General features: G+C 43.1%; 1 protein-coding gene across 1 annotated transcript in view; it reads right to left on the bottom strand.

Moving 5' to 3' along the window:
- Nucleotides 1-9,146, bottom strand: part of LOC102215143 (receptor-type tyrosine-protein phosphatase gamma-like) — a 146,095-nt gene extending 136,949 nt beyond the window's left edge. Inside the window, exons 1-3 of the mRNA XM_013915622.1 lie at nt 8,905-9,146; nt 7,870-8,621; nt 2,510-2,692 (exon numbers count right to left, since the gene is read on the bottom strand). Coding sequence (XP_013771076.1) covers nt 2,510-2,692; nt 7,870-8,621; nt 8,905-9,146 — 1,177 coding nt within the window. The remainder of the gene's footprint in view (nt 1-2,509; nt 2,693-7,869; nt 8,622-8,904) is intronic.
- Between the last annotated feature and the right edge of the window lie 3,538 nt (nt 9,147-12,684).

The following is a 12,684-nucleotide window of genomic DNA, read 5'->3' as shown; positions in this document are numbered from 1 at the left end:
TGTGTGTGTGTGTGTGTGTGTGTGTGTGTGTGTGTGTGTGTATGCAGGTAAGAATGTGTGTGTGTGTGTTTGAGTGAGTGTGTGAGAATGTGTGTCTCTCAGTGTGCATGTGTCTCTGTGTGCATGACTTCCTGCTCACCAAAAGGATCACAAAAGCAGGAAGCAACATCACAAGAAACAGATCTTTCAGATAGGATGTTTCTGCATAAAACCTCCCCCAGCACAGAGTGGCTGGAGAGGTGCTCAGGGACAAAGGAATGTCTTGATCCTATAGACTGAACTCAGACCTTACAAATTTAAGAAGCATAATGACAAACATTCAACAAATAGACTTAACAGAGGGTTCTCGGGAGGGGCCATGCTGACACCTGCTGCTTTCTTGCAGAAAGCACCATGCCCCTCCCGTGTTTTAAATGCACTTTAGAAAAGCACACAGCAACACATATGAGTGGGCAGAGAGAGGTATGGGTTCTTCCCCCCCGTTTTCTGTTCGGGAGGAGGAGTTGGCCGTCTGGTCGGGGTCTGGGATGCTGGGCCTCCCTGCTGCTGTTCTGTGTGTCTCCACGGTGGGCAAGTGCTGAGTATTTGTATATGTGTGCATGAGGGTGGGAATGCATGTTTGTGTCTGTGTGTGCCTGTTTGTCTGTGTGTATGTGTCAGGTCGGGTCTTAGACTCCACCTCTCTGGGAACATCTGAGGCCCCCCTGGTATAGGGATCTATCTCCCACCACCACACTCCCTGCCAGTGGCTGATGCCCTCAGCTGTCAGTGCATTGGTGGTTCTCGGTATCCAGGGCTGGGGGCTCAGATACATACTAGCTCACTCCTGGTGGCTGCTTGGTGGGGCCTGGGCCCTCATAACAGCCCACCAGTCATGAAAACCACCGACATGATAAGCAAAGTTGCACAGATCATATAAATGTTAATTATAACTGCATTGCAACCGCTGACATATTTAGAGTTTTTCACAAAAATGTGTTAAATGTACACCTGAACTCTGAACTGCCCTTCAGGCCCAGGTCTAGGTCCACTCTGACACAGCTGGCTGCCGGCAGATCCTGCAGGCACATCGTCACAGCCCCCTGTAGCTTCTGCAATGTGGCTGCTGCATGACCCCCTGTCTGGGACTATCCTAAGCTCTTTCTAGGTGGGTTGCATGATTGTCCTCCTTGGGCTCTCGTGCATTGGGGGGCCTCAAGATATTTGGGGCCTGGATCTCCTCCATGCCTGCTTGATGTCCTGGGGGGCAGGGCTATGGCTCCCCACACCCACTATCAGATAGTGGAGAAACCTTTTGAATACAAAGGAGCTTGCAAAGAAAAGCGTCTGGACTTCTTTAAGTTGCTTGAAGACGTTTCACCTCTCATCCGAGAAGCTTCTTCAGTTCTAAGGTCAAATGGTGGAGAGTCCCAGATATAAACCTAGTGGGAGTTTCCCCCCACAGAGGGACAAAAGGACCCCTGATGATCCTCTAATCGCCTGAGCCAAGGTGGGAAACTGGGCGTGGGTCCCAATCAGCCAGAGTTTCGGGTGTGTTCATTGTGAAACCTGGCCCCACCTTATCATGCGAATTCCTGAGGTCAGATGGCCCAGGATGTGAGTGGGCGTTAAGGCGTCTGGGAAGGGAACTCAAAACTGGATTATAGATGGCAGAGAGTTGGTGAGTCAAGCAACTTAAAGAGAGTGAGAGAGTCAAGCAACTTAAAGAAGTCCAGACGCTTTTCTTTGCAAGCTCCTTTGACTACGATGACCTGGATTACTGAGAACCTTCACAGACCTTTTGAATACAAGCGCGCTCATGCACACATGTGTGCACAGACACATACTGTATCTTCCTTGGCTGCTGCGTCAAAGCACGTCATGCATTGTCGGTCTTGCGCGCTGCTCATTAACATTCAATATCTATTGGTCACTTACACTTATCTAGGTTCTTGCTGTGGTTTCTCTTGTGGTTGTTCTCTTTTTGCTTTTTTTTTTCTTCCAGCAGGTGATCCAGCAGATTTTTTTTGTCTTTTCTCTCTGTCCCTCTTCCCCTCTATTTTTCTTCCCCTCTCCTTTTCTTGAACTTTTCTATTCTACATCTTTACCTTTCCTATCCCCCAGTCATGTCTGTTCCATTTGTAATATCTTAAAAGTTAAAAATAAATGAATTAAGTAATAATCATAAAGATCATTTAAGTGGACATGGCAAAGCCGTAATAATCCACTTGAAAAAATAAATCCACTGGGCATTTTTCTTGGCCTTCAGAAAATAATTCTGATTGCTACAGTGCCGAACAAACCACCTGAAAAAGCTGCAGGCCTCTCAGCTTGCCCAGCTAAAGTCAATGTTAATGTGAGAATTCATGCCCGTACAATGTCAGACAAGATACGCCAAGGTATAGAAATGATCTCCCCTCCTAAAAGTGGTGGTGAAAGACAAAGATTGTTGTTGTAAAGGGAAGCATAAATCAAGAACAAAAAAAAGAAACTTCAACAAAAGGACAAACAGAACATGTGTTATGTTTACCTGTTTTGCCAGTGTTCTTCATAGATGTCTTATTTGAAGATTCTATGTTAAAACCCTCCAGTGTCAGCTCCTGATATTCTCTGGATATTTTGGTATCCTTATCCACAATATTGATTGGTGACTGGTTTCTCTCTCCACATTGTGGGTAGGCAGATGCCCAGCCCTCATCTGGCCCATACATACCTGGGGAAAATAAGAAATACAACAGCATCTCATCACTTGAAAAAAAATGTGAATGCAAAACTGAGATATAGTCAAAAGTTTCAACACATCCCCTAATTTAATGTTTTTTCTTTATTTTCATGACGATGTATATTGTAGGTTCTTACTAAAAGTGTCAAAACCATGAATGAACACATATGGAATTATGTAGTAAACAAAAAAGTGTCAATAACTCAAAACATGTTTTATATTTTAGATTCTTCAAAATATCCACCCTTTGCTTTAATTACTGCTCTTGGCATTCTCTCAATGAGCTCATGAGCTCCTGGTTTTTCAACAGTCTTGAAGGAGTTCCCAGAGATGCTGAACACTTGTTGACCCTTTTGCCTTCACTCTGTGGTCCATCTCATCCCAAACCATCTTGACTGAGTTTAGGTCAGGTGACTTTGGAGGCCAGGCCATCTGGCACAGCCTGGAGGTGTGTTTGGTGGTCATTGTCCTATTAATAATTAAATGATGGTCCAACTAAACCCAAACCGGATGGGATGGTATGTCGCTGCAGGATGCTGTAATAACCAGGTTGGTTCAGTGTGCCTTCAGTTTTGAATAATCCCCAACAGTCTCCCCGGCAAAGCCCCCCCACACCATCACACCTCCTCCTCCATGCTTCACATTGGGAACCATGCATGTGGAGATCATTGTTCACCATTTCTGCACAAAGAAATGGTGGGAGGAGCCAAAGATCTCAGATTTGGACTTATCAGACCAAAGCCGAGATTTCCACTGGTCTAATGTCCACTCCTTGTGTTTCTTGGCCCAAACAAATCTCTTCTGCTTGTTGCTTTTCTTAGTTGTGGTTTCTTAGCAGCTGTTTGACCATAAAGGCCTGATTCACAGTCTCCTCTGAACAGTTGATGTAGAGATGTGTCTGCTACTTGAACTCTACGTGGCATTTATCTGGGTTCTGATCTGAGGTGCTGTTAATGTGTCTCAGCTGGTGTCTCAGATGAAGTTATCCTCAGCAGCAGAGGTGACTCTTGGTCTTCCTTTCCTGGGGCGGTCCTCATGTGAGACAGTTTTGACGTAGTGCTTGATGGTTTTTGCACTTTGGGGACAAGTTTTAGCAATTTTCCGGACTGACTGACCTTCAGTTCTTAAAGTAATGATGGACTGTTGTTTCTCTTTACTTAGCTGATTGGTTCTTGCCATAATATGAATTCTAACATTTGTCAAGTAGGGCTGTCAGCTGTGTACCAACCCGACTTCCGCACAACACAAATGATGGTCCCAACCCCATGAAGAAGAGAAATTCCAGAAATAAACCCTGACATGCACACCGGTGAAGTTAAACCATTTCACGTGACTACACCATGAAGCTCATTGAGGGAAGGCCGAGGGTTTGCAGCAGTGTCAACAAAACATAGGGTGGCTACTTTTTAGGAATCTAAAATTAGTTATTTATCAATTTATTGTTTGCCACATAATTCCACATATCTGGCTTCACACATTTGATGTCTTCAGTTTGTATCTACAATGTAGAAAGTTGTAAAAATGAAGAAAAACCATTAAAAAAAAGGTGTATGCAAACTTATGACTGGTAGTGTATATCAGAGCAAAAGGGCATTTCAGACCTCTCTGAAACCAGCTGACAGGAAGTACTGCTAAATTATGTGAATCCCTATCAAACATTCCACAACTGGGCAATGCTCACTGTCAGCTACCCTGAGCACCAATCAGAGGAAGCTGCTGAAATACAAACCCTTTTTGTTCATGAGGATTTCGGAAGATTTCAAAATGTCATTATTTGAGGGCAGGTTATATTCACAAATTCTGTTTCGTGAAATAATATATATGATATTGACCTCTATATCTGGTTTTGCACTGCTGACTCCTTTTTTCAACCACAACATAACTACAAAGGCCAGGACTGAAATCTCACAGGGCCCAGCTTTAACATCTCAATGTTTACTTAAAGACTTGGGGTGCATTCCAATAGTTCACTTTGTTTAGGAGGGTTTCTAACTGAGAGACATCAGCCAGACATATCTGTGTGGGGGCAGTAATATGAGCTGTGAAAATTCTCCAAAGATTAAGGAAAGGAGCATCATTGCTTCCTTTAGCATAGGATACACTGAACCATCCTTTATGAAAGGATAGGAGAAAATGCCGTCCCATAATTCATTGCGACGTAACAGCCCACCAGTCATGAAAACCACCGACATGATAAGCAAAGTTGCACAGATCATATAAATGTTAATTATAACTGCATTGCAACCGCTGACATATTTAGAGTTTTTCACAAAAATGTGTTAAATGTACACCTGAACTCTGAACTGTGAATTAGTGGCTCAATAATCCAGAAGAGAGAGAATGGTGCAGGCCTACAAACTAAATAAACAATCCAGTGTAAGCTCAGGCAAAAATGGTGCAATAGAGATAAATATTTGTTAGAGGTTGCTCGCTGTGTGCGCACTGCTGAGAAAAAAAAGTGGCTTGAGAAAAAGAAGCTCATTTCAATTAATTCCTGTCAAAGTGAAAATCCCGGTGTTATTGAGGAACAAAAGGTGGGGCTTACTTCTAAACACTCAGCGTGAGAACTGAATGAAGAGGCACTGAGGCTTTGAGCCATCAATGCAAAGTGCCAATTATGTGATTGTTCTGATAACTTCTGATAACTCTTAGTAGCAACTATCACTACCACCACAAGGCATAAGACATATTTTTTCTCAGCATTAGATTTTGGACAGTCTGTGGTACTGTGGCAGTTTAGTGCAGACGGCGTAATTCACATTTGCGTGACTAATTTAATTCTTCTCCTGAAAGTAAAGGTTTTAAAAATACATATGCACAAGGCAAGCCACCAAATGACGCTCCTTTACTTAGTACATTCAGTTTTTTAAAATCAAATGAATGCTGTGTGCTGGTTAGTTAATGTTGCCCTAGATCTTCCTTCTACTTTAAAATTCCAACTTTTGCAATGAAATAATATTTTTCACTGCCTGTTCAGTGTGGCAAAGTAAAATGCACACTGTGTAGTCTCTGCACATTGTAGTTTTGAAGACAGTAGTTTTCCCACTAAGGAGAGAGTGTAAAGCTGTTCCATTTTCAGTGCATCGCTTGTCTGCACAATTGCCACACCCAGTTTTCCTTGACTTCAGTGAATTGCATGAGCTGAATAAAACATTATTAACATACAAGTATAGTATATTCATATTTGACTGAACATTCATATGTGATGGAATTATTGACAAATTAAGTATAACATAGAAAAGAAAAAAATGTCATTAAGTAATATTAAAGTTTAAACCCTGTTTTAAGTCATGGATTTAAAAAAGTCAGTTAGAGAGTAGATAATAAGGTGTGGCTTGAATGATTGTATGTCAGCAACAATGAGTTCCCACTGCAGGTTCAGAGGCAAATGTGAACCTGCAAATTCTGTTTGCATTTTTTGTTTTTTTCTCTGCTCATTTCTGACGTGTTAGATTAAAGAATCAGAAGGGAAAAGTGCATCATCAGATCTGGTTGTGCTCATTCTTACCTCCAACCTGCTTTCTACCAAAGATCAGAACAAGGTCAGCATTAGCTGTTAATTATACAAGTATAATTCAGGTGATTAGATTATTACTTTGTGATTATTATTATTTGATTCCACTTTTCCACTTTTGCTTACTAAGTTGCTTTAAGAAAATATCCTGCAAATAAATTCTAAATTGTGCCCATTCCCTTTGAACCCTTTGTGAAACAGTAAAGGGGAAAAACTGAGATACGCAGGGTAGACCTCCAGACACCAGAGGCTGTTAAAACCAGTCCCCTCACCCATCTATCCAAGCTCTGCTCTGCCTGCTGGGTTAGACTCATAGGATCCACACATCCTGCATTGGGGTGCTGGTTCCACAAATTTATATCCACCACAGTTTTTGGCTTCCACACACCATCACTACCTTCAAGTGAAGTCTGCGCCACATACTCCCATTTAGATAAAAGCTGCACAGTGAAGATCACTTCCTTTGATTTCTTAAGAGCATTTGACATAATCTAGTAGCTGCTACCGGAAATATATGTAATTATCTGCCATCTCATGGGTTACTGACTACCTGACATAAAGATCAAATTATGTGAGACTTTGTAGTGTCCACAAAGGACTACAGTCTCTTCTTTCCAGTTCACACAGTCTCTTTCCCTGTTCACAGTTTCAGTTCCAGTCATCTAGTTGTGGTAATCGCAGATATAGAAACATCTTTTACATAACATGCTACGATTATCTGTAACATAGATAATAAGATAAGATAAGAGAGATAAGATAGAACTTTATTAATCCCTCGGGTGGGTTCCTCTGGGAAATTCGACTTCCAAAGAAAAGCACAGCAACGACCGAAGTTACAGTTACAGAATTGTTATATATATATATATATATATACACACACACACACACACACACACATATATAAATACAGAGACAAATATAAATAAAATATACGAAGGGGATAAATAGAATAAATAGGAATAAAAAAAATAAAAATACAAGTGAATTGCACATTTCAAGTATTGAGTCTATTGCACTGTTGACTATTTACAAAAAGTATTGCACAAGGTATTGTACAGTGAGGTGAAGAGGCACTACAGCTTAGTTGTTCCCCCCTCCTTTGTCCTCCTGTTTCCCCTCCCTCTCCCCTCCAGAGAGGAGTTAAACAGTCTTATGGCGTGTGGGACAAAGGAGTTTTTAAGTCTGTTAGTTCTTGTCTTTGGGAGAAGCAACCTGTCACTGAACAGACTCTTCTGATTGTTTATGTCCGTGTGCAGAGGATGCCCGGCATTGTCCATAATGTCCATCAGTTTCTTTAATGTCCTTTTCTCTGCCACTGTCACCAGAGTGTCCAGCTTCATGCCGACCACAGAGCTAGCCTTCCTGATCAGTTTCTCCAGCCTGGATGAGTCCTTCTTTGCTGTGCTGCTCCCCCAGCACACCACAGCATAGAAAAGTACTCCAGCAACCACCGACTGGTAAAACATCCTCAGGAGCTTCCTGCAGATGTTAAAAGACCTCAGCCTCCTGAGGAAGTACAGTCGGCTTTGGGCTTTTTTATACAGGTGCTCTGTGTTGCATGACCAGTCCAGTTTATTGTCCACCCACAGCCCGAGGTACTTGTACTTGTTGACCACCTCCACCTCCTCCCCCTCTATCTGAACCGGCAGTGGACCTTCTCTGGACCTCCCGAAGTCCACAACCAGTTCCTTAGTCTTTGAGGTGTTGAGTTGCAGGTGGTTTGTGTGACTCCATGCGACAAAGTTCCTCACCAGACTCCTGTACTCCTCTTCCTGATCATCCCAAATACACCCCATGATGGCCGTGTCATCTGCAAACTTCTGAATATGGCATAATTTAGAGTTGTAGCAGAAGTCAGAGGTGTACAGGGTGAAGAGAAGAGGGGACAGCACAGTTCCCTGTGGTGCTCCTGTGCTGCTGACCACAGTGTCAGACGTGATGTCCTTCACCCTGACGTACTGTGGTCTGTCGGTGAGGTAGTCGGAGATCCAAGCGACCAGGCAGGGGTCCACCTCCATCCTGTTCAGTTTTTCCTGAAGCATACAGGGCCGGATGGTATTAAAGGCACTGGAAAAGTCAAGAAACAGTATCCTGACCGTGCCTTTTCCCCCATCCAGGTGTGAGTGGGCTCTGTGTAGGAGGTACAGGATGGCATCCTCCACTCCGACACCCGCCTTGTATGCAAACTGTAGTGGGTCCTGGGCATGTTGTACCTGTGGTCTGAGGAGGTTGAGGAAGAGCCGCTCTAGAGTCTTCATAAGATGTGACGTCAGTGCCACCGGTCGGAAGTCATTCAGCTCATTGGGCCTGTTCTTTTTGGGGACCGGGACGATGCAGGATGTCTTCCATAGGGCGGGCACTCTCCCCAGTCGCAGACTGAGGTTGAAGACTCGTTGTAGCGGCTCCCTAGAGTTCAGCAGCACACGCCTTAAGCATCCTAGGACACACCTTGTCTGGGCCTGCTGCCTTTCTGGGGCGAAGCTTCCTCAGTTGCCTCCTGACCTGATCCACTGTGACACTGGGAGATGTTTGGGAGGAGGGGAGGGGGGGAGATGTCTTGCTGCTGAGAGAGGGATTGGAGGAGGGGGGTGTCATGGTGTCAGGAAGGGGGGGAAGGGAGGGAGGCAGGAGAGTGGGGAGAGGACTCTGTAGTGAAGGTGAGGGTGGGGGGGTTGTGGGCTGGTCAAACCTGTTGAAGAAGTTGTTGAGTTCGTTTGCCTTCTCCACAGTCCCCCCCACTGTGCTTTTCTTGGTGTTGTGGCCTGTGATGGTTTTCACACCATTCCAGACCTCCCTCATGTTGTTCCTCTCCAACTTTTGCTCCACCTTCCTCCTGTAGGTGTCCTTTGCTTCCCTCAGGCAGCGTTTCACCTCCCGCTGTGCTGCTTTCATCTCCTCCTTCACTTTGCTCCTGAAAGCCTTCTTCTTCATGTTGAGGACAGCTTTGACTTCCTGTGTTACCCACGGTTTGTTATTAGGATAACAATATGACAATAATATGACATTGTACCGTATTTTACGCACTATAAGGTGCACCTAAAATCCTTAAATTTTCTCAAAAATCGAAAGTGTATGAATATGTATGCATTCCTGTTGTGCTTACTGACCTCGAACCGATTTTATGTGGTACACGCCACTCAAAAATCTGTCAATAAATGGTTAAGTACGACTTTGGTAAGCTACGAAGCCGCACCGATTGATGGATTGTTGGAGCATTACGGCTACCGTAGTCAGGAACCTCGTGGAGTGATCTGGGTCCAAACTCCACTTCAGCTCCCAAAGTCAGACAAACACTGCGGCATCACTGAGAGTTAAGAACTCTCTAAATTATGTCATCTTCAATAAAATGATGAGTGTTAGTGCTTTACCAGGTGTAACAATTACGTTTAACATCCAGGCATCCACGAAAACAGAATTTATTAAATATAACAGAGTTAGAAGTTAGCAGAGAGTTAGCTTGCTAGTTTCCACCTAAGCATGATATAGCATGTTCTGACTGAGAGATTTCTGAAAAAATTAAAACGTACAGCTCTGCTATCACTTCCAACATAAATGAAGACAGAAAACTAAACAGCAGTGACGTTTGTAGGGTTACTGAAGTTGGGCTAGCTGGTATATAATGATGTGCTACGTGACCGCTAGCGACACAGCTATGTTAGCATAAAATAACATAGCTGTTGGAGCTCAGTCTGGGGGGAGTTCGTTTTTTCTCCTCGTCTTTCCTCATGTTGTGCATTTTCCATTGTTGTTCGGTTCCGGGTCGTTCCATGCTTGTGCGGCTGACCGGCCAGCTACCCAGCCTGACCTGTTTCCCCAATGTGATGTTTGTGTACGGTCGGCAAAGTCAGTCTCTTAAATGCCCCTTGGGGATAAATAAAGTGTTCTGAATCTGATAAACACAGTGAAGCTGAAGGATGAACGCTAACTTTTTCCACTCGATGAAAGTTAACATGAGGGTTCCCGATGGTTAAGGACAAATGCAATTGGATGGCAGGATGCTGTAAACAGACCAAACTTCAGGCAGGAGAAAAACTGAGATAATCCATCCACAATACGAGGTTAGTCATTCACATACTGCAACAACATGGGAATAGAGCAGCTGGAGAGAATTCAACAGTAATGAACCATTGGTACAGAAGTGGAGGAAGCAAGAAGTATGAGTTGAGTAAAGTTTGACATATTTGACTGTTTGGTTTCGCTTAATGCTCCTTATAATCCAGTGCCTTATAATCCAGTGCCTTATAATCCAGGGCACATCGTTCATATCTCTCTCTACAAATTACCAACCAGGCATTAAATCTGTTCGGACCAGCACCTACCACCCTCTGGCTGATGGAGCGGCTGAAAAAGACTTTGAAGTCCATGAGTCATGAGTACAGGGTGGGCCATTTATATGGATACACCCAGGGCTGGACTGGGACAAAAAATCGGCCCAGAGTCTGGAGAGGTTCGAATGTCGGGACTATGACTGGCGATGGTTGAATGTTGTCAGTGCGTATGCCCCACAGGGTGGATATCAGTGAGAGGACAAAGAGGATTTCTGAGTGACTTGGATGAAGTGGTAGAGAGTGTTTCTGGGGGGACACAAAGAAAGAAGAAAATGACCTGCACTGAGTCGCTATACAGAGAGATCGAACTGGAAAGAATTTGCAGCAAATTAGTGTTCTTAAGAATAGATATGAAAAAAGTGAAGGTGGTGTGGTGAGGGTTAGACAGATTATAAATGATTATATCACAGGGACAGCTTACATTGAGCAGCTTGGACGGAAAGTTAGCGAGACAATGCTAAGATGGTTTGGACAAGTGCAGAGGAAGGATAGTGGATATTATATTGGACAAGAAGATGCTGAATATGCAGCTGGCTGACAGGAGGACAAGAGGAAAACCATAGAGAAGATTTGTTCATGTCTGGCTCTGTGGTGGGAGGTGAAGGGGTGTGGTGGAAACAACATCTTAGTGGAAGTGTGCCTTTTTTTTTACCTGTCCTGTCTGACACTGTAGCAATCAGAATTATTGTCTGAAGGCCAAGCAGAATGCCCAACAGATTTACTTTCACAAGTGGATCATTACGGCTTTTGCCAACTAGTCCACTTGATTGCCATAGTTTGTTCGATCTTCATTATGTATTTATGTATTTTTACTTTTAAGTTATTACAATTGAAACAGACAGGAGCGGGAGATAGGAAAGGGGAAATGAGGGCCAACAGGAGGAGAGGGAAAGAAAAATGGAGAGAAAAGACACTAAGTGTGACTTTTTCTGTCACTTGTCTTTCCCTTCTGTGTGTGTGTGTGTGTGTGTGTGTGTGTGTGTGTGTGTGTGTGTGTGTGTGTCAGTGGTGGAGGTTGAAGGCTGCCATCATCCTCTCAAGGAGATTTTTGTTTTCCAAATTCCTTCACGCTCAGTTGGACATTAAAGTGGGATTAATGGTTACCGGCATGCTGACTGACGGGGTCAGTCGGACATGGGACGTGGTGTGAAATCACTTCTCTGTGGGCCTGTGACAAATAGCTGACAGGATGGCCATTCCTTCTAAGAAAAAACCTAGCCTGAAAAGTATCTCCTTATATAGCATGTCTGACCATGCAATCCAAAAAGAACTGCATAGCATGCCAGAGGAATTGAAAACTGGAGCATGCACAATTGAGGCAAATGGCCAGAGACCGACCACACATGGAGGACAGCAAAGACAACTCATAGGTGTTTAAATTTGGGCCCGCACCTTCAGAATCAAGACATTGAGGGTCATAATCATGTTTTATCATTTCATAGGTGATCCCCTTCGCCAAAAATGACCAGTGTTGGGCAAGTAACTTTGAAAAAGTAATTAATTATAGTTACTAGTTACTTCTTCAAAAAAGTAACTGAATTAGTAATTGAGTTGCAAGATTCTAAAAGTAATTAATTACTTGAAAAGTAACTATTGTGTTACTTTAAAAAAAAGTTTAACCCTCTGGGTTCCAGGGTATAATTGGCCATTTGATGTTTCCTCCACATTTCACCTTTAAAAACTATTTACTTTGTTTGGTCTCATTCTTTTCAGCTCAGCCTGTGTGTCATGTGTCTGAATTTACAGTCATGTTTTCATTTTGACATACTGTATTAACACAATTGATCTAAAATCAGACAAAAAACATAAAATCAGAGTAGAAAAGGTGATATTTTCACCGTAACAACCACAAACATGTTTAATGAATCATATTTCATAACTTTCAATGCAAATATAAATTGTCATTTTTAAAATCATATGCACAAGTTTTGCAAACAAAGTTATTTGCAGCCATTTCAAACTGTTTACAGAACAATCAGCTGTTCTTCAATAAGATGCCACAAATTATTTGTGCCACTCCAAATATTTCTGTCCACTATAAAGGAAACATCACAGCCTGATACCTGCAGGTCTGACAGCAGTAGGTGTGTCACTGCTGTTTCTACCTGGAGACAGCAGTTGCCTCATTGTTCTGACACACA

Source organism: Pundamilia nyererei, unplaced genomic scaffold (genome assembly GCF_000239375.1).
Source record: "Pundamilia nyererei isolate P.nyererei 1_Seehausen unplaced genomic scaffold, PunNye1.0 scaffold00333, whole genome shotgun sequence".
Lineage (NCBI taxonomy): Eukaryota > Metazoa > Chordata > Actinopteri > Cichliformes > Cichlidae > Pundamilia > Pundamilia nyererei.
This window is presented reverse-complemented; position numbering and strand designations above follow the sequence as displayed.